The following is a 22,809-nucleotide window of genomic DNA, read 5'->3' as shown; positions in this document are numbered from 1 at the left end:
GTTTGCCTTTTCTTATCCTGTTCCAGTGAGGAGTCGGCCAGCCCGGGTTCCCAGGCGCGGTCCCTGGCCATCCAGAGGCTCTTCCAAGAACCGCCTGGCATCCTGGGCTGTGGACTCTGGCTGGTCCCGCTAGCGCGCCTCCTTCCTCCCCCCTCTCTCCTCCCTCTGGGATCAGTGCCTCGCTCAGGGGCGTGTCCTGCCCCACCTCCCTTCCACAGTGGTCCACTCATCAGTTAGAGCAGCGGCAGCGGCAGCAGCAGCCAGAGCCAGAGCAGCGATAGCTCGGGTTTCCAGAACTGGGGAAGGAGCTGTGACAGCGCGAGCAACTCAGTAGGGGCACCTGTGTGGAGCAGGAGTAGCCAGACGAGGGGGCGGGGTACGTTCCAGCTCTCTCTGAACCCCAAGGAAGGGAGCAACTCCCAGCTGGAACCACTGCTTGGCAGACTCTCAGCCCCCAGCTGGGAATACTGATGGTAGGAGACATGAGCAAGACCAGCTAGAGGACTGGGTCAGGTAAACGTTTGGTCCCAGTATAGAGAGGAGCCGAAAGCTGTTTCTGGGGCCATGACAACCTCACGCCTGGACTTTGAGGAGGTGGAAACTTTTCTGGATAGGCACCCAGAGTTGCTTGAAGATTACTTGATGCGGAAGGGCAAGCAGGAGATGGTGGAGAAGTGGCTGCAGAAGCACAGTCAGAGTCAGGGGACTTTAAGTCCAAAGCCCACTTTGGCTGGCACCGGCAGCTTGGCTCACGGTGGTGGCAGAGGTGGTAGCAGCACTGGTGGTGGCACTGGACCAAATGGCTCTGCCAACAGCCAGTTGGCTCCTGGTAGCGGGGACTGTGGTGGGATTCCCCTGAGTCCCAGTTGGGCCAGTGGCAGTCGGGGCAATGGGAACTTGCAGCGGAGAGCTTCTCAGAAAGAGCTCAGGAAGAGTTTTGCTCGCTCCAAGGCCATCCATGTGAATAGAACCTACGATGAACAGGTGACCTCCCGGGCCCAGGAGCCGCTGAGCAGCGTGCGGCGGAGGGCGCTTCTCCGGAAGGCCAGCTCCTTACCGCCCACCACCGCCCATATTCTTAGTGCCCTCCTGGAATCAAGGGTGAATCTGCCTCAGTACCCCCCGACGGCCATGGACTACAAGTGCCACCTCAAAAAACATAATGAACGTCAGTTCTTCCTGGAACTGGTCAAGGACATTTCCAATGACCTTGATCTTACCAGCCTGAGCTACAAAATCCTCATCTTTGTCTGCCTCATGGTAGATGCTGATCGCTGCTCTCTCTTCCTGGTGGAAGGGGCAGCTTCTGGCAAGAAGAGCTTGGTCTCCAAATTCTTTGATGTGCACGCAGGAACCCCACTGCTACCTTGCAGCAGCACAGAGAACTCAAACGAGGTGCAGGTCCCCTGGGGCAAAGGCATCATTGGCTATGTCGGGGAGCATGGAGAAACAGTCAACATTCCTGATGCCTATCAGGTAGGACTTTGCGTTGTCTAGTGCCCGGGGAACAAGCATTCAGGTACCCTTTGGCCTCCAGAAATACAGTGATTTAAGCTCTCTGCAACTTGGGTGTTGTTATTTAAATTCCTTCTGAGTTTAAACTAGTTAGAATGTTTGTATATCATTTTTGATGTAATGGACTTTCTGGACACACAGTGGCTTATGCAAAATTCACATCCCACAGGGCCACGCTTTGCATCCAATAACAAGAGCACATGTTTGTCTCTGAGGACACTTTGTCTTTAAGAATACCAGTGCCTGGCTTTAGAAGCATTTGTCAGGTGCTAGAAAATGTCTACTCCAGAATTCCCCTGTTAGTCTGAAGAAAGTGGGCTTGTTGGTATTTCTGATGTCTTTTTGGGATTGTAATGCATTTCATTCTCACTCAGGGTTGGAAAGGGAAGAAAATAACTACTTCTCTTTCCTTCTGTAGCTTAGAGTTACATGAATTTCAATATAGGGAAGAAGAAGAAAAGAGGAGGAGGAGAGGAAATTGCTCAGGGGAACGATTCCGACCCATTTGTGCTTTTTAAGATCTATTTTTAACTGGTTTTGGTTTTTACATTTTACTTGTCATGGACAAATAGAGGGGTTATTTGATTTTAGGCTGAAATATAGCATTATCTGAAGTCATCTTTTGAAAGGACTGAGTTTGTGAAACAAATAAAAAGATAATTTATTTTAGCTACTCCAAAAGCAGTCAATAGGGAAAGCATGCTAGTTTCAGATGGAAAAGGGAACCCAGCATGCTATTTTCTGGTATTTCCAGGCGTTTCATTTTCACAGTGATTTGAACTTGACATTAGATTCTGGGTCTGAAAACCAGTCAGTTCTAATTTCTTTGGTGTCTATTCACTGAACATAATAAAACTAGAAGTCACTTCTATGAAACTTCTTCAGGGAGAAGAGTTCTTCCCCTTGGTTATGAAAATCTTACAGTCATTTAGTGAGCAATTCTTCCAATTGTCTGATAGAGCTATAGGGTTCTCAAGATTTTAGTTGCTTTTGATTAAAATGGCAAAAGTGGTGGGAAGGATACAAAAGGTAATTTTTTTTTCTAGTTGACCTGAAAGTTGACAGTTTTACATGGAAAACTGACCAGCTTGTACTGAGTTTCATGTTTTTCTGATGTCTGTCAGTATAACACTTGTCCTGCCTGAATGCCATTTTTGTTAACCTTTTGTTATTGATTAGGTACATTATTCTTTATATCTGTCTTGAAGGCTTTGATAAGTTTAAGTCAAACAACCAATAAATGACCTTTAATAAGTGTTGATTTCTCTACAACCCTAGAAAGACTTGGGAAGAAATAAAAGCATTTAATAACTGATATGTTGAAGATCCTGTAAAAAATTGAAAAAGCACAAACTTTTCTTTCCCATTATTTCCACATCCTTTTTCTGTGCTAAAAATCCCTTCTTAGTTGGGTGATACTTGTTATACTCTGGAATTATAGTCTTTTCTCTTTTATTGCATTTGTTTTTCTTATTCTTCCCAGGTTGATTTACTCCCATTTCTGTAATTTTTATTTCTTACTACAGCCACCGTTAGTATGACTTTAGGAGAATTTCTTAATCCCAGTCTCAATTTTCTCATCTGCAGAATGGGAATAAAAATACCTGTCATCTCGCACAGGTTAATATTTTGAAAATAAAATGAGATATTGCATTAAAGTTCCCCCAGACATTACGGGGCACATTGCATTTACTCGGTAATTTTTTAAATTGTTAAAATTTTTAACAATTTATGGTGATGATGATACTAATTGCTAGTATTTTTCCACCTCTTCTTTATCTCATTCTCAATTGTTTTCTCCTTTTCTGGGATGAGAACTCAGAACAGTCTACTCTTTTCCTGAGCAATGCTCCATCTTCACATTAAGACTTTTAGAACCAGCTTCACATTCAAGGAATATGGAAATATCTACCCTTTTAAGATTCTTCTAAATGTGAGAGATAACATGACCATAACTTATCCTCTCCAAAGTTCTGCACTTTGTTCCTCTTAGTGACTTGTGCATTATACACATTTAATAGATTTCTGTTAATGTTGTATTCTTCCCAACTTCTAGAATCCCCCATCCTTTGCATTTCCTGCTGTTACAGATTTAATGAAAACTGACAACCTTTCAAATGCATGCTCTTTTATTATGATGTTGTTATAATTCTGATCATATATGTAAACCTTTTGCAGTTTCTATATAAAAATATGTAACCATATTTTTCTCTGATTCTTGCTTAGGTATTTTCAAGGTATTTCTTTCTCAGGTTCAATTGTATGCTTATTTTTCTTCAGGAGATGATTCTTTTTTTAAGTGTGGGTGAATTCAGGTTCAGTTTAGTGTTAGATGTTAGGGTTAGGGCTTGGGCTAGGTGTGTGGCTAGGTTTAAGGTTTAGATTAGGGTTCTGTTTTAGAAGTTAGGTGTTAGGGTTTGGTGTAGGGATAGGTTTAGAATATGGGTGGATTCAGATCAGGAAATGAAGTTCTTATCACATGGAGCTTCAGTATTTAATCATTTGATAATTAGATTGATGGTCCTCTTGGAGATTCAGAATATGGATGAGGGAAAGGTATAAGACATTCAGGATAATAAGCATGGCATTCTTTAGTAAAGGATAGACTATCTAATGAAATCCAAAAGTTAAATAAAAATTTGACAGAAAAAAAATTCAGTTTATTTCATTATTTTCCTTAATTAGTGATTAAAAAATCAAACTTAAAATTAAGGGAAAAATTAAGAATTGCAAGTGGAAAAAAGTTCATTTTAGGTATCTAGTATGTATCAATAGTGACTATAATTTACCATTTTCCCCCTGACAGTTATAAGTTATTAAACAGCCCACTTAAATATAGTAATGAAAATTGCCCTCAAGAGGTTGAAAATAAGAGCACTCAAGTAACAGGTGTTCTCTTTGAGATTTATTCTAGGCATTTGGAATATAGCACTTTAAACATTAATAAAAAGTGTGAGATGATATTTTTGTTAGTGTTGATAATGATGATACAGGTGTTTGATGGGCTTTGGCTCTGGAACGCAGCCAGGGTGTTTTGTTAGGTGAGCTGAGAAAGGAAAGGTGATGACGCAGAAGGGTTACAGGTGTGCCAGCCTTTCAGCCTGATCTGTTTACACAACAGATTCATTCATTCATTAGTGCCAATGAACACACACAGGGTGTCCCCTGCACCTAGGGTCCTCCTAGGAGCCCTGTAGGTGTACTTAGGTAGGAGGGTATGCTGCTTGTCTTCCAAGTGCTTATAGTCGAAGGGATATCATATACAAACAACTAATACCAAGCTGTCCTTAATAAATGACACAAACTAAATGACATTAATCTCAGAGGAGAATGGAATTACAGTATGACTGGGCTCATGATGGAAGACTTCATGAAAGACATGTCACTCAAGTTGGAAAGCATTAGATTTGTTAGAGGTGGTTGTCATGAATGAGCACAAGATTGGTATAGGACAGCAAATGATTTAACTTGGCCAAAGTACTGCATATGCTATAAAATAGATGTGCAAAAGTATTGCAAGGGCAAAGATCAAAGACCTTAAATGCCTGACAAAAGCATTTGAACTTTACTAACAATAGGTTACAGGGCCTTAAAAACATCTTAGCATGGGGCCTCCCCGTGGCGCAGCGGTTGAGCGCTGGGTTGCGAAGCTGCTCGCAGCCTCTACGGCTCTGGTTCGATCCCCGGCTGCTCCCCGGTCACCGGAGGAGGGTCCCACATGGCGCGCAGACCTCTCCTGCCTCCCGCTGCTCCCCTCAGCAGTGTACTTCGGTCCTTTGCCTGCTCTGCTCCCCGCTCTGGCTCTGGTGAATTCTCTTACCCTCCCGCACTTCTGACTGTACCCAGTGCTTGTATAAACAAAACAAACAAACAAACAAAAACAAAAAAAAAACAAAACAAAAAAACATCTTAGCATGACCACAATAGTGTTAGAGGTAACCTGGTGGCAGAGATTGAGTGAATTGAACAAGAGGAGGCTTAAAACTGTGAGAAGAATTAAGAGTCGATTATGATGGCCTGGTGGAGCCACGATGAACAGTGAAGCTAGTGGGACTGGGCATTGGGGACAGAAGGCCACGTCCTGCAGGTGTGGGCTTGCGTTAGGAGGGAGGAAAGTCAGTGATGACTCAGATTCTAAAGGTCTGTGATATTGAGAAGGATAATGACATTATCAAAAACAGGAAGAGAAGCTGGGTAAGGAAAGCTTTTAAGTACAGTCAACTCCATAATTTGTGGAGCTCAGTACAAAATGATAAAATAGGAGCCTGGCTAGAGGTGGAAAAGTAAATTTCCCTTTCCCAAAGGTCTGTTGCCCCAACTCACAGCAGACAAGTGACCCAAAGGACTGCAGCCTCTACAGTGGGAAATGCTCTGTAAGGCAGGCCCTTGAATAATTCCTTGAAATCAGTTCAACAACAAAACAAAACAAGCCACTCCTGGCTGGGGCCACTGTCAGTGTGGAGTTGTATGTTCTCCCCATGTGTCTGTAGGTTTTTTCTGGGTTTCCTCCCACATCCCAAAAGTAGGCACGTAGGTTAACTGACATGTTGAAATTGTCCCAGTCTGAGTAATTGTGTGTGGGTGTGTGTGCCCTGTGATGGAAAGACATCCTGTCCACGTGTTCCTGCCTTGTGCCTGGAGCAGCCAGGATAGGGGCCAGCCATCCACTCTCATGATCTGAAATAAGTGTGTTAGAAAATGAATGACTGATGAATACAAATTATTGTTCAAAGCTAGATGTGTTTTGGGTCTTTATTTAGAAGTTTGGTTGATGTTTTTGTGACCAGAAATATGCTATAGGAATTTAGCCCTTGGTTATATCAATTAGCCTATGTGAAACTTGATTTCATTGTTCGTTGTTTTGCTTATTGTCGCAGTTTCCAAGAACCTATATATATTTAGTGAGGATTTAATGCACCTGCATTAGAGGCGGGTGCGAGGTCCCTGTGCAGTTACCTGACAAATGCACTATAGTGCTGCCAGGTCTGGGTGGAGTGACCACAAGCCTGGCTCCTCCCCGGGATGATAGGGGGCATGTATCTGATTCTCCCCAGGGTTCTACCCAGAGCACCAGGAACAGAGGGTAATGGTAGATGAGGGATCTGGACCTCTCCCCCAACTATGTGAGCCTGTTGTGGCTCCTAATTTCAGGGCAGGCATGAGAAGAGGGGAGCCTGGGCCGGCAGGAAGCAGAGACGACTGACCAAGAACCAGGCCCTGGCAGGAAGTAGGAGGGAGACGGAGTAAGAATTGAGCTTCCCTGCTCTGGCCTCATATTCCAGGGTCCCATTGGACTTCACTTACAAAGCACAAATTCTATGATAAAATTAAGAATTTTACAGCATGCAATACTTTAAGCAGAGAACCCTGTGCAAGTGTGCAGACCACAGACCTATGCAGTGGGCCCTGATTCTGACATAGCGAGTCTTAGGTGCGAAAGTTCAATTTTTTCTCAGCCTAGTATCTGTTGCGTCCTTTCACCTGACCTCAACTCCATTCTAATTAAATTATGTGCCATTTTCAGTGCATTGATAGTGCTTTTCTGTTTATGTGGTTTTCATTCGTTCTATCAGGACTACTCTTTCATCGTTGCACTTTCAAATTTTGCTCTGTCTTTTGATAGAAGGGATAACTGATGGCTTATTCTTGTAGAGAGGAGATAAGAAAACAAAACAAAAAATTTTCCACAGTTGTATTTAAGAAAGTAATGTACAAAGCTGGCATTATATATTTATTACATATAAATAATAGTATGAGTAATGATACTTATCGATTTAACATTTATTTATTAACTTCTATTTATTTAAATAACAATATTTATTTCTTTCACTTTCATTTTATTTTAGAATAATCTCCATTGAGATACTACATTTAAAAGTGCCCTCAGAATGAATTAATTTCATGTATCTGAAAAATTCAGTGAAGAATGCTTTATCCCCTAATGATCCAGTGTTGACATACTTGGTTCCAGAACCTGTGATCAGTTGCTGAGATTTGCTTAAAAGGTAGATGTTGATCTCATTCCAATACCTGTATATAAGGTGTTTCATGAAATCTTATTTCTGCTTTACACATAGTGTTTTGAAAAATTTGTCCAAGTCCATGAACATGTTCACTAGCCCAAACTGGAGTTGATTTTTGTGCTTGATGTAGGAAACATCTTCCCACTTCCTGACAGACATATGATCATGATAAATAGAGTGACAGATTACCCTTGTTGCTTTGCACATGAGGATAAGTTACAGGAAAGTACAGTCCAGGACTGTAGAGCCCATGGGGAGGTAATTTAAGGCTAGCTTAGTTCTCTCCCAGTCCATAAGCTAAATGTTTGCTAATCTGACCAATTTATTTTGGTTCCTGAGGTTTGGGTCACCTGTTTATTTACAAGGTTGGCTTAATTTGGAAGTTAGTGTTTCATGTTTAATATAGTGTTGAAGTTATATGAAACTTTCTGCTAAAATAGCTTTGAGCTGTTTTATAGGAAAGTCAACAAGGTCCTTGAGGCCCTTGGAGTAGCAAGCACCACTTGCTACTTCAGTCACTTATTTTAAGGGTGGTGTTTTGCAGTATAACCACATTCTTTTGGAAAGTGGAATTTAAATCATAAAAGAAGCAGTTTAGTCATAAAACAGTGGGTTGGGTTTCTAATATTTTAGGAGAAGCTTTCATTCTCCATCATTTACAGGCATCCATGCTAAATTTGTTTATTTACTGCAGGATTAAAATAGTAAGGAAGGTTTCCTGGCATTTAAAATAATGTGTATTTTCTATAATTCCAAGGTTTCTTATTAATTGGTTGACTTCAACGACTGAACAGTGGTTTCACACATTAATGAAACAAAGCATCAGGCTGTTGTAAATTTAGTAAAAATTTTTTTTTTCACCTGAAGGGAAAGACGGTAAACTATGAGGCACCTCGCTTTAACAATTTAAAACATAATGGTTATCAGAAGGGAAAATGAAGTTGATTAACAAGAACTTCATTTATGGAGCACTGTTTGTGAGTCAGGCAGGCATTGACTCATTAGCAAGGATTGTCTCTTTCAACCATGTCAGAAATCTCTGGAGATATTTATTACGACCTCTATTTTGCAGGAGTGAAAACTGAGCCTCGGAGGGGTGAAGTAGTTTGTTCTAGGTCACTCAGCTGTTAGGTGAGGGAGCTAGGATTCAAAAGACCTAGCTGCAGTGCCTGTGTGTCTTCTACAGACCATTAACTGTCACATGTACTCTACCTTCTCCTTCTCTGTGCCAGTTAAATCATCTCACCCCTCAAGCCTACCCTCAAGAAGCTCTTACTAATCTGTGCCCTAACCCATCCAACCTAGCTTGGTCTCTCCTTCCTTCAAACTTCTGTAATGCTCTAAGGCCCTTCTTTCTACTTTCTTTGTATTACAATTATACTTAAATGACCCATTGACTGTGAACTCAAGATCAAGATCATGACTTTTTTATTTCTCATTTGCTGCAGTGGATCATATAAGGCTTAATTGTAAGGTTTTAGGAGATTTCATTCTCCATCATTTATTGCATCCATGCTAAATGTATTTGTTTAGTGTTAGGATTAAAATAGTAAAGAGGTTTCCTGGAATTTAAATAGTGTGCATTTTCTATAATTGCAAGGGTTTCTTATTAATTTGTTGGCTTCAATGAGGGTTTTCCACTCAGTTGTGTAATTACCACTGATAACTCCTCCATGCGGTCAGTTCAGACACCTCCAAATAGAAAGTTCAGTCTATTCAGGGAATATATTGACAGCTCAGCCAGGAGATCCATGCCCTGAACACATCCTTTAAGTCTTTGGAGCTTATCTTATAGATTAAAAAGAAAAAGAATAATGTAAAAAACATCAGAATGTAGTAGAACATGCTCTAGACTTGGAGTTAGGGTACTTGGGTTCTAGTCCCAGTTCTGTCTCAGTTTGTTCAGCTATAACACAGGGCCAGTATGCCCATAGTGCTTTGTAATAATCTCATCCATTTGATTCTAATGAGATAATGAGAAAGCATATTCAAGAGAATCAAGTAAGAAATACAAAGCTTATTAATATTTAAAAAGGTAAACTCCTGCAAGATTTAGTCATAGGGCTGGTCCCACAAAGGAGTTTGCATGTAACATGAGACCTTCGATTTGAAATGTGGTAGTTCCTGTGTTGACTATATTTTCTTATTTTCATACCGTTGTGCTGGCATTTGAGTCCTTTCTTCTGGAGAGATGACCCCACAAGGCTAATAACTGGAGAGAACGAACAGGTCCCCTGCAAGCACACCTTTGAAGTACAAACCAACCAACCCAGAGTCCCATCTCCAACTGTTTCCTTTCTCAAATGCTCATACATTTGAGGCAATATTTCTCCCTGCTTTAAATCACCTCAGGGCCAGGCACTGGCAAATAGAAGCGACCTTTCCCCTAGAGAGCCCACTCAAATTATTCCAACTATCCATTTCTAAACTGACTCAGGGCCCCTCTGCTGCCTCACCCATTCCTTCCTGCGAGAACCTCAGTGAAGGCTCTGGGCTGTGCTCTGCTCTCTCCCATCTTCCCATTCCCTGAGTGGCCCTGGCCCATATCCCCAGGGCCCTGGCCCTGACCCTCTCCCCTGTGCTATGGCCCCTCTTTCTAGGGATCTGTGAGTAGCATGAAGGCGCTCCTTCATGCCCATCAATTCCAGGTCTATGTATCTTACCATACCCAATTAAAACAAATCCAAGGACATTTTAACACAGTACCACTCATACATGATGCTTTATATATAGCTAAGGATGACTTTAAAATGTAATCAAATGTGTTAAGTGAACATATTAAACTCTCAGAATTTATTGGCCCTGGTAAATACTGTGCATTTGACAAGCATAAAAATTCTGAGAAAATTTTGTTACAATTAAACAATATGCCTTTTTTTCTAGCTTAGTATATTATCCCAAAGTATCCATTGGGTTTCTGTGCTACAAATTCCCATATGAAGTCTCCATATTGACCATTTGCGGTTTTGCTCTTGAAATCCTATATCTCTTTTAAAGTGATTTTGGTTCTATAGTACTTGTGAACTAAATAAATTATAGCAGCTGACATTAAAGGGTAAATGAACACTAAATCTTGGTGCTTGTCATCAAGCTCTAATAATTGATTAGAGTAGGTGGAATCTATTTTGTTTTAAGTTTGTTGACTGTTGACTAAATAAAAGATAAGCTTTATTTTATGTTTTTCTGTTTGGACATGGTGTTAATTTTAAAACTAGGTGTTAGCCCTTTTGTACTTATGCTGCCTGTGTTACTTTATCAAATTATCCAAATGTTTTAGCCTTTGCTTTTTTCCATTTAAAGAAATTAGATGGCACCCCTTTTTCATTTAAATGTCTGTTCACAGTTTAATGAGCTAATGGTTTTATGGGTATTAGGCAACTTAGTGTGCATGATTACATATTTAAAGTTTTAATAACAGCTGTAATGGAATTAAGAACTGTAGGCTTGGGACTTTGTGGGAAAGATTATCCCAGCGTTGCTAAGGAAACCAGTCTAGATTTTTATTTTTTTATGCATATGGTCCTCTTGAAAAAAGAGACTCTAATACCCTATGTCTCACGGTCACCTTTATGGAACACCCATATTTCCCCTGCTCCATTCCCCCTTTCTCCAGAAGACCAACAAGGGAGACTTGTGTGCTCTGTACCTTCAGGTGAGTGAGTCTGAGGTGAGATTCTTCTTTCACTTCTGTGAGTAGTGATTTTGAAAGCACGGGACAACCGCAGCAACTCCTGTTCTCATAACTCAGAGGGGATTGTGCAGGAGGAGAATAGCAAGTGTTGTGAATGTGTCAGGTGCTGACCAAGCTGGGAGGCGGCCACCTCTCCCCTCCCTCATTCAATGAAGAAATAAGAGGAAACAGCTTCCGATTTGGTGATTCCTTTTTACTTAGCCTCCTGTGAGTTCCACTGAATAGACAGAAAGGAACTGGCATTCAAAGAGTCCCTAGTAATTTAAGAAAGAAAGGGTAAGAAAACCTTTTTTCCACCTCTAAATTAGCCAAATTGAGATAATTTACTTTGTTGAATAATGGAAAGGTCCGCTGGGGAGAGGAGCCACTGTCATTGTAGGAATGGTTTATACTTAAGATCTTGGATTTCTTCTGAGGAAGCAGCCAATTTTATGCTTTAGAGATGGCAGGATCAAACATTCATGGATGTAGCAATATAACAATATTAATCATGTCTTGCAGGGACCTTGTTAGGCTGTACAGTTTAATGCAGAAGTATGTGGCGATCATCTAATATCCAATATAAAATGATGTAGAAAAATATGAAGGTAGAAAGTGAATGCATGTGCTTTGGCTCTAGCAAGTGAAGCCAAATTTACTTCAAGTCTTTTCCTCACTTTACTCTCAGAGTTGATCTGACCCTCCTTTAGTGCTGACAGCTTCTAGCGCAGTATCTGGCTTTGGTAGGTAAATTGTGTTCAAATGACAGAAGTGCCTATATCGTAGCCTTTACTGTGTCTCAAGAGTGACATGTACTGATAGGATCATTAAGTAGGTGAGGGTTTCTCGACAGCTGCGTTGTTGGCATTTTATACCAGATACTTCCTTGTTGGGGGTGTGTATGTGTGACCAGTGCATTGTAGAATGTTTACTAGATCCTTGGCTACTTACCCACTAGTTGGTTGCCCAGTCTCCAGAGTGTCATTAATAATGACTCCAGACATTATTAAATGGGTCCTGAGGGGAAAATCATCCTCTTTCAATTTGAAAACCACTGATGTAGAGCAATTTGGGAATAATCATACCCTGCCTTAACAAAATTCATAATTTCTGATTTAGCTATTCCAAACCACCCTAAGGGAATTTTTATAGGTGTATGCAAAGATTTGTCTTTATGAATATTCATTGTGGTGCTATTTTCTAATAGTGTAAACTTATCAACCCCAATATCCAACTAGAGGGTTGCATAAATACATTTTGGTACATCATAAAATGGAATATTTAAGCAGAGGAAATTGCTCCCTGAATATTAAATGACAAAGCATATTTAGGAAACAGTGGCATCTCAGTTTTCATAACAACAGCAACAAAAAGTGAAGTAAGGGGTTGAGTTCAGAATCTGACAGACCTGATTCCCAGCTCTGCCACTTAAGAGTTGTGTCATATTTTACTTCTCCAGTTGTTAGTTTCTGCCATCCTAACATGAGGGTAATGATACCCACTTTAAAAGGTTGTTTTAGGATTAAATAAATTTGTATATATAAAGTGTCTAGTTGGCTGCTCGTTCTGTGGTGAGACCTCAGTAAAAATAATTGGAATAGTGTGTGGGAAAAGACTGGGAGGTGACAATGCTGAAACTAAAGGTGACCTCAAAGTGATGGATTTCAGAGTAATTTTCTCTTGTCTTTTGTGTTTACTTTTACAATATTTTCCCCAAATATTTCCACTTACATATTCATTAATAATTACACTGTGGAATACTATTCAGCAATCAAAAAAGATAAACTCATGCCGTTTGCAGCAACATGGATGGAGCTAGAAGGGATTATGCTCAGTGAAATAAGTCAGAAGGAAAAAGAAAAGTATCAGCTGGTTTCACTTATAGGAGGAATAAAGGGGAACCAAATAAGGGATCAGGGAAAATAGTAATAAATAATAATAAAACCACAACACAACAAAACAAAAAATAAACAGACAACTGTGAGTCAGAGACATTCTGCAGGGGAGGAGGAGGGAGAGGGCTCAAAACGAGGACAGGAAGGGATTGTGGTGATGGTGCACGGGTGAATTGGTGGTGGAAATTCTATGGGGACTACACCTGAGAAAAGAAAGCAAATGTAAAAAAAATGAACAATGATGTAAAATATATGTAAATAAATTATTAAAAAATAAAAATAAGAACAATTAAAAAAATAATTGGGGTAACCATACTTGCTTTAACTGATACTCTCCCTGTGCTCAGTGGTAGACAGTGATTAATAGAACAGAAGCTTATTTCTCAGCTGTCTGGAGCTCTGCACATGACTTCCTGATTGATGGGCAGCTCTCCTCTAGGGGGTTCTTTCCTTCCTGGGTCTCTACACACTCAGCATAGGACTTCAGTGCCATGTTGATGAGGGGAGAGAGATGGGCAAATGAAGTGGGAGCATTTTGTGGGTCAGGACTGGAAGTGGCTGTCATCATTTCCTGTTCCCAGTTCTTTGTCCCTCTAGGGTCTATCCATAGAACTCAGGCACATGGCGAGAGCTGACTGCAGAGACCAGCAGGGACAGCTTAGCCCTGCCCCAGAGTAGAGCCCAGATCCAGTCCCACCCAACCACTGTATGCAGCTCAAAGTCCAGCACCGTACAGCGGTGAGCTCTCTATTCCAGCAGGTCCTACTGATTTTCACAGGCAGCTCCCGTGCCTAATTAATTGCCTACAACAAGAAGTGAGAGGGAAAGTCAAGGATTTGGAAAAGGGGTCAGGAAGAAAATTAATGCCTATGAGGATATTGTTCTTTACCTATTAGACTTGGTATTGTTCCAAACAAGGACATTGAGTGTAATATTATACCTTCATTTAAGAAGCTTTTATTCTACTGAGATTAATTACAATAACCACATATCAGTTAAAGACGAACACATAGGACTTCAAAGATCATTATGGGACTTATAGAAGTCGTAACAACTTCAGGTTGCTTAATAAAAACTCTGTGAGTCTGGGAAAAAGACATTGGGAGAGTGTTTTGGATATTTTATTTTCCATCATTGAGAATGGATTGGGGAATAGAAGACTGGAGCTAGGAAATTTGTGAAGGAGATTGTTGCGTCTGTGCTTAGTGGTCAAGGGATGGAGCCAAACCTGGCTGCTTCATTTGTGAGACCCAATGTAGGGAGATCTTGGCAGAGCAATAGGGAAGCTGATCTCTCCCCACGCTGGGCCAGCCATCCCACCCCAGGACAGATACAACCCCTGTGCCTGAATGTACTGTCTTCCTGGGTCAGGGGTGAGCAAGAGGCCAGACAGAGTCACTTACTGGGCATGCCAGAGTGCTGTTAACCTGAGGTGAGGATGGCCAGTGCCTTGCTCCACCCTGAGACACTGTAAGATACTTCACTATCCCTACGCCCATGCTCAGGACCTCACTGGAAATGGAGGCCATCAGCAAATCCTGCCCACAACCCCCATCCTGGTCATCCTCACCCTGCAGCAGTCCTGGCTAGAAAGAGGCCCAGGTCATGTGGTTGGGGTAGAGAGCAGGAGAATGAGTATCCATCGGGATGCTAAACTGTGTGTGAGCCCCTGGGGCATGCTCCATCAGACTTCACATAGAAACACAAATTCCACTTAAATTTCAAGTGGGTAAGGCCATTCTCAACCTGGGCTCCAGGATGCACACCCATAGAGCCATCCAGGGTAGCGCCTATACTTTGTCTTCATTGTATAAATAAATGATCAGGACAGCCAACTCCCCTCAGAACTAGTTATTTTTCTACTTATTTCCATAACACTTTGCCTATATGTTGCTTGCTCTTTATTCCACAACTGGTAATTTTAATTTTGGATCACCTGTCTTTCTCTCCATTGAGCTGTGAGCCCCTCAAAGGCAGATGGCTTTATTGGCTTTGTTGCACCCCAGGTGTGACGAAGTGCCTAACATGTAGCTGGTAGGTGTCAGTAAATATTTGTTGTATGATTAAGTGAGGGAAAGGAATGTAATTGAGAATGTTATCATAAAAGCTACTGGTCTAGGTAGTTACTAGGCTGCAAGGTCAGATGAAGGCCACAGTTTAGCTAATGTTATCTGAGCTAGCCCATTTACATGTCGAATCTTCATTTACTCATACTTTCTTTTTTTTAATACATATATTTTTTTATTTTCTCGTACTTTCTTATGGGCTGGGTTTCAGGTCAAATGGTTAGGTACAGGGTTATAGTGCTTTAGGCTATATCTCTTAGAGAGAGGAAGGTGCAGAGAACCAAACAATTCATCTGCTACCAGTAAAGAAGGGGATTTAGTGTGGGAAGTATGAACACAAGAGAAAAGGGGTACCGACTGTGACTGCTAAGCCGGATCTGAGGCTTAGGGAAAATCGTGACTGTGTAGTTGGTGATGGTAACATTGGAGCAAAGGAGATGTAGCCTCCTTTTCATATGTTTATTTAAATGGCAGTAGTGAGATGTTTCAGACAAGGTAGAATGTTTTGCTAGGGAGAGTATAGATCAGTCTGGGAGCCCTTGGATTTAGGATTGGTATATAGAGAATCCAGCAGCAAGCTTCTGATGACAGTGACTGCCTCACCGTCACCACTACTTCTGCTTTCCTGCAACGAACCAAAAGCATTTATGCTTCTCTAGTCTATGCTTGTTTCCAAGAAGCTTCCTCCATGATGGTCAGCTTCTCTTTAGGTCTCTAGATATTCTTATTTGGATTATCTGTTGTTTACCCTGGACAACATTCAACCCTTTGACAAGTATGTAGTTCTTCTAAAGTCATAGATGACCAGTTGTGTTGAATCTTTAAATGACATTTCCAAAGACAGTGATCGCAACTGTTCATGCTCTGAAGCTCAAAGGAGCAATCGTGTCAGCAACCATATTTGCCTGCCATCCATCAGAATCCCCTGAACCTCTGGCTGGCCTCAGCCTCTTTCCTTTCCCTCTGTCTTCCTCTATTTCCTCTCTTCTCTCATTTTTTTGGTCTGGTGCTTTCCATCTCTTTTCTGGCATCTCGCACTTGTGGTTCCTTTTGTGTAATTGCTATCCCTTGTCCTTCCTAACTTTTACTCCTCCTTCCTGCCTCCCTCTGTGCCTCCAACTTGCCTGCCTCTCTTTCCTCAGCCTTTCTTCTCTTCTCCCTGTCCTCTTCTTGCCCTTTCTAACATTGCTGACCTAAATGAAAAACTGATATACATGAAGATAAATGTTTGTTCCTAGTTTTAAGTTTCCAAACCAAAAGCTTAAATTTCGTGGGCCTCTGTCAGAAGATAATTGTGTTTTTTATTTTCATATGACCTGTGATTGTATCTTTCTAATTTCAAAATCAGATACATGAATTATTTGGCTTTCTTTTGAAACATCCAGATTTTAATTACATTTCAAACTGTTACCCCATGTGGCCTTTGGCTGTAATTTATTTTCTGTGGGTCAACGCCTTGCAATTTAAACAAGACCTTTCCCCTCGAGGACATTCTGAGTGGAACAGGTAACAGGGAAATTGGTATCAAACACTTGGTACACAACATCCAAGCTTTTATTAAAATGAGAACAATGGTAAATATTATTTCTTTGGTGTATCTCTCAGCCTAGTATCCATGAGGAATTCTTAGCGACAGCAACATAGAAGTTACCATGCCAGCAATTCTCACGCTGATTGATTGTTTGAGGTCTTGTCTCTGTTAATCTGAAGTTCCTGATGGTGAATGCCCCCTGCAGGGTTTTTTTTCCCCCCCTTTTGTACACAGAAAAGAAGTCTTTTCCGTCCTCCTGAATCCACCAGGAAGCATGTGGGATTTAATCGCCTGCCTTGTATTAACGCTCCAAAACTTGCTTAGTCATTTGTAAAATTCAGCCACAGCGCTTGTGGCTGCCCTTCCTTATGATCCATCAAGGGAAAGTCAACCAAACTTTATAAGCCATCGTCTGTGTTTCCTAGCGTTGACGTTTCTCTCAACTGAAAGCCACATTGAACCTTAATATCTATGTCTTTCTCCATTATTTCTAGCCTGTGCTTGTGTTTGGGAGTGTGTTTTTTGAATCGCTCCAGCTTTATGAAAGATAATTTTTTCCTTCCTTGATAAAAGAGTCCATTCATTATGAGCATATTTCTAATTCTAAAATTCTTTATAAATGTACAAAGCTAAAGATTAGGCCAGTTTTTTTTTTTTTTTTTTTTACTATTTGAGATAGGAAAACTTGAATAAATCAGCAGTAGATCACTTTTTCTCCAGTTCTTTTCCTTCATGTCTGTCAGCTTGATAAGCCAACATTTGTATAAAGAGATATGGACAGTAAAAGAATGGTAACAGTTATTATTATTATTTTTTAAATAAATTTTATTTTTATATTCCCCATACAATTGCAACCCCCTTATTTTCACCCCAATCCCTCCCGTCCCCGCCCCCTACTCTCCATAAAGTGTCTCTGGTTCATAGTTTTTTGTTGATTTTGATTTTCACTTTCTTATAGTTATTCATTTTCCTGGTCCCTTATTTAAGTTTTCTAGATTCCTGCTATGAGTGAGACCATCCGGTATTTTTCTTTTTCTTTCTGGCTTATTTCGCTGAACATGATTCCTTCCAGTGCCATCCATGTTGCTGCAAATTGCATGTGTTTATCTTTTTTGAATGCTGAGTAATATTCCATGGTGTATATGTACCACATCTTCTTGATCCAGTCATCTATTTTTGGGCATTTGGGCTGTTTCCAAAGCTTAGCTTTTGTAAATAGTGCTGCTATAAACATAGGGGTGCAGGTGTTCTTTGGAATTGATGTTTCTGTGTCCTTTGGGTAAATACCTAGGAGTGGAATTGCTGGATCATATGGAAGCTCTATGTTTAGTAGGTCCAGAAATCTCCACACAGCTCCATAGTGGTTGGACCAGTTTGCACTCCCACCAACAGTGCAGAAGAGTTCCTTTTTCTCCATACCCTCGCCAACATTTGTTGTTGCTAGTTTTTTTAATATGTGCCATTCTCACTGGTGTAAGATGGTATCTCGTGGTAGTTTTGATTTGCATTTCCCTGATTACAAGTGATGTTGAACACTTTTTCATATGCCTGTTGGCCATTTGCATTTCCTCTTCAGAGAAGTTTCTTTTTAGCTCTTCTGCCCATTTTTTGACTGGATTATTTTCTTTGTTGTTGTTGAGTCTCATCAGCTCTTTGCAGATTTTTGTGATCAGTCCTTTATCATTAGTGTTGTGTGCAAAAATGTTCTCCCAGTTGGTGCGGTTTCTCTTTGTTTTTGTTATTGTCTCTTTTGCTGTGCAGAAACTCTTTAATTTGATGTAGTCCCAGCTGTTTATCTTTGCCTTCACTATCACTGCTTTGGGTGTAAAGATGTCTTTGATGTGCATATCACATAGTGTTTCGCCTATATTTCCTTCTATGTATTTTATGGTTTCAGGTCTTATGTCTAGTTCTTTAATCCATTTTGAGTTGATTTTTGTGTATGGTGTGAGGTAGTGGTCAAGCTTCATTCTTTTGCATGTAGCGACCCAGTTTTCCCAGCACCGTTTATTGAACAAACTTTCTTTGCTCCAATGCATAGTCTTTGCTCCTTTGTCAAAGAGTAGTTGATCATAAATCTGTGGGTTTATTTTTGGATTTTCTATTCGATTCTCTTGGTCTCTATGTCTGTTCTTGTTCCAATACCATGCAGTTTTGATGATTATGGCTTTATAGTATAGTTTGAAGTCTGGGAGTGTGATGCCTCCATTCCCTTCTTTTTTTTTCAGGAGAGCTTTGGCTATTCGGGGTTTTTTGTGATTCCATATGAATTTCATCAATAATTGTTCTATTTCTTTGAAGAATGACATTGAAATTTTGATTGGAATGGCATTGAATCTGTATATTGCTTTTGGAAGGATGGCCATTTTAATAATGTTTATTCTTCCAATCCATGAGCAGGGGATGTCTTTCCATTTCTTTGTGTCTTCTTCTATTTCTTTTAACAGTGTTTTATAGTTTTCTTTGTATAGGTCCTTTACCTCTTTTGTTAGATTTATTCCCAAATATTTGATTTTTTTTGTTTCAATAAAAAAAGGGATGGTTTTTTTGATTTCTTCTTCTTCAGATTTTTTTTTTTATAGAGGCATGTTTATTTATTTATTTGTTTGTTTGTTTATACAAGCACTGGGTACAGTCAGAAGCGCGGGAGGGTGAGAGAATTCACCAGAGCCAGAGCGGGGAGCAGAGCAGGCAGAAGGACTGAAGTACACTGCTGAGGGGAGCAGCGAGCTGCAGGAGAGGTCTGCGCGCCATGTGGGACCCTCCTCCGATGGCCGGGAGCAGCCGGGAATCGAACCGGCTCCGCAGAGGCCGCGGGCAGCTTCGCAACCCAGCGCTCAACCGCTGCGCCACCGGGGATGCCCTTCTTCTTCAGATTTATTGTTTGTGTATAGGAAGGCTACTGACTTTTGCGTGTTGATTTTGTATCCTGCCACTTTACTGAACTGATTGACGAGTTGAATTAGTTTTTCTGTGGCGTTTTTGGGGTTCTCTATGTATATTATCATATCATCTGCAAATAGTGATAGTTTGACTTCTTCTTTTCCTATTTGGATCCCTTGTATGTCTTTCTCTTGTCTTATTGCTCTGGCTAGGACTTCCAGTATTATATTGAAAAGCAGTGGTGAGAGTGGACATCCTTGTCTTGTTCCAGATCTTAATGGAATTGCTTTCAGCTTTTCACCATTGAGAATGATACTGGCTGTTGGCTTGTCATAGATGGCCTTTATGATGTTGAGGTATGTTCCTTGTATCCCAAGAATTTCAAGGGCTTTTATCATGAATGGGTGTTGTACTTTGTCGAAAGCTTTCTCAGCATCTATTGATATTATCATATGGTTTTTATATTTCTTTTTGTTGATGTGTTGGATAACGTTGATTGATTTTCGGATGTTGAACCATCCTTGTGTCCCTGGAATTAATCCTACTTGGTCGTGGTGAATTATCTTATGGATACATTGTTGGATTCTGATAGCTAAAATTTTATTGAGGATTTTTGCATCAGTGTTCATTAGGGAGATTGGCCTGTAGTTTTCCTTTTTTGTGTTGTCCTTGTTTGGTTTTGGTATTAGTGTAATGTTGGCTTCATAGACCGTGTTTGGTATTGTCCCTTCCTTCTCAATTTTTTGGAAGAGTTTGTGTAGGACAGGCACTAATTCGTCTCTGAATGTTTGGTAGAATTCATTTGTAAATCCATCAGGACCTGGGCTTTTGTTTTTGGGGAGGTTTTTGATTACCATTTCAATTTCGCTGCTTGTAATTGGTCTGTTTAGGTGTTCTATTTCTTCTTTATCTAGCTTTGGGTGATTGTAGAGTTGTAGGAATTTGTCCATCTCCTCTAGATTGTTGAACTTGTTTCCATATAACTGTTCATAGTAGTTACTGATTATTCTTTTGATTTCTGCTGTGTCCGTTGTGATTTCTCCTCCTTCATTTATGATCCTGTTTATTTGTGCTTTCTCCCATTTTTCCTTTGTGAGCCTGGCTAGGGGTTTGTCTATTTTATTGAGTTTTTCGAAGAACCAGCTTTTGGTTTCATTGATCTTTTGGATTGTTTTTTAGTTTCAATTTCATTTATTTCTGCTTTGGTTTTTATTATTTCTTTTCTTCTACTGGTTTTGGGTTTTTTTTGTTGTTCTTTTTCTAGATCTTTGAGCTTCGAGATTAGGTTGTTTCTTTGAGTTCTTTCTTGTTTCTTGATGTGAGCCTCTATTGCTATATATTTTCCTCTTATTACTGCTTTTGCTGCATCCCATTACATTTAGAAAATTGGTGTCCTCATTGTCATTCAATTCAAAGAATTTTTTAATTTCTTCTTTGATCTCCTCATTAGTCCAGTGGTCTTCCAGTAGTGTGGTTTTCAATCTCCATGAGGTAGAAGAGTTCCTTGCTTTCTTTTTATGGTTTATTTCTAGTTTGATGCCTTCATGGTCAGAAAAGATGGTTGGTATGATTTCAATCTTGGTGTATCTGTTGATATTTTCTTGTGTCCCAGTATGTGATTGATCCTGGAGAATGATCCATGTGCGCTTGAGAAAAATGTGTACTCCGTTTTTTTTGGGTTTAGTATTCTATAGATGTCTGTTAAGCCCAAGCACTCTAGGTCCTTATTTAGAGCTTTAGTGTCTTTACTTATTTTTTTGTCTCTTTGATCTATCCATTGTTGATAGTGATGTGTTGAAGTCTCCCACTACATATGTGTTTTCTCTGATGTCTGCTTTCAGAGATGACGATAGTTGTCTGATATATTTTGGTGCTCCTTCGTTTGGTGAGTATATGTTAATGAGTGTTATTTCTTCTTGAATTATTGTCCCCTTGATCATAATGTAGTGACCGTTGGGGTCTCTTTTTATCTTTTTGAGTTTGAAATCTGTTTTATCTGATATAAGTATAGGTGTTCCTGCTTTCTTTTTTGGTCCATTTGCTTGTAGGATTGTTTTCCATCCTTTGACTTTGAGCCTATTTTTATCTTTTGTAGCTAAATATGTTTCCTGGAGACAGCAAAAGGTTGTGTTTTGTTTCTTAATCCAGCCTGCGACTCTGTGTCTTTTTATTGAAGAGTTTAGTCCATTTACATTTAAAGTTAATATTGATATGTTAGCATCTGTATTTGCCATTGTGTTTGTCTTTCCTTTGATTTTATTTATTTATTCTTTTAATAACTTTTTTTTTTGGCCTTATTTCGTTGTTATTCGTCCCCCTGAGGTTCTGGCTTTAGGATTCCTTGTAGTATTTTTTGGAGTGGGTTTAGTCGTAATGAAATTCCAGAGTTTCTGTTTGTCTGGGAACGTCCTTATTCTTTCTTCATAGAGGAAGGAGAGCTTTGGAGGATAGAGTATTCTTGGTTGGCATCTGTTTTCTTGGAGTCTGTTGACTATGTCCCTCCACTCTCTCCTTGCCTGTAGTGTTTCTTCGGAGAAGTCTGATGTCAGCCTGATTGGTTTTCCTTTGAATGTTATGTGTTTCTTCCCTCTTGTCAGCTTCATTATTTTTTCCTTGTCCTGGATTCTTGGGAGCTTTACTATTATGTGTCTTGCTGTATTTTTCCTTTTGTTGTGGAAGTTTGGTGTTCTTCTTGCTTCTGTATATCAATTTTCAGCTCCTTCTTCACATTTGGGAAGTTCTCTTCAATTATCTCTTTGAATATTTTCTCTGTTCCTACATCTCTCTCCTCTCCTTCTGGTATTCCTATAACTCTTATATTTCCTTTCCTCATGGAGTCAGATAGTTCCCTAAGTCTTTTTTTGGTCTTTTTCCTTCTTACTTCTCTTTCCTTTTCTGTTTTGGTTCTTTTTATTTCTGTGTCTTCAAGAGTGCTTATTCATTCTTCCATTTCATCTATTCTGCTTTCATTGCTTTTCCCAGAGTTCTTTAGTGCCTCCATTAATTCTTTGACCTCCTGCATTTCTTTTACTTCCCTCTTTAGGGACTCAATTTCATTCTTCTGATGGTTGATTATTTTTCCCTTATCATTGTTTTCCTTTATGACTTCTGTCATTTTTTTAATCATGGCAATTTTAAATTCTCTTTCTGGAAGGCTCAGAAGTTCTTCCAAGTTACTGTCGTTGCAATCTGGGTGTGGTTTTCTTTTTGTGGTGTGCTTTTTTCC

General features: G+C 40.1%; 1 protein-coding gene across 1 annotated transcript in view; it reads left to right on the top strand.

The window, feature by feature from the left end:
- Positions 1–561: 561 nt before the first annotated feature.
- Positions 562–22,809, top strand: part of PDE11A (phosphodiesterase 11A) — a gene marked incomplete at its 3' end in the record, with an annotated part of 328,181 nt that continues 305,933 nt past the window's right edge. The window contains exon 1 of the mRNA XM_084238078.1: positions 562–1,476. Coding sequence (XP_084094204.1) covers positions 565–1,476 — 912 coding nt within the window. The 5' untranslated portion in view covers positions 562–564. The remainder of the gene's footprint in view (positions 1,477–22,809) is intronic.

This window comes from Talpa europaea, assembly GCF_964194135.1.
Source record: "Talpa europaea genome assembly, chromosome: 1".
NCBI classification, from domain to species: Eukaryota; Metazoa; Chordata; class Mammalia; order Eulipotyphla; family Talpidae; genus Talpa; species Talpa europaea.
This window is presented reverse-complemented; position numbering and strand designations above follow the sequence as displayed.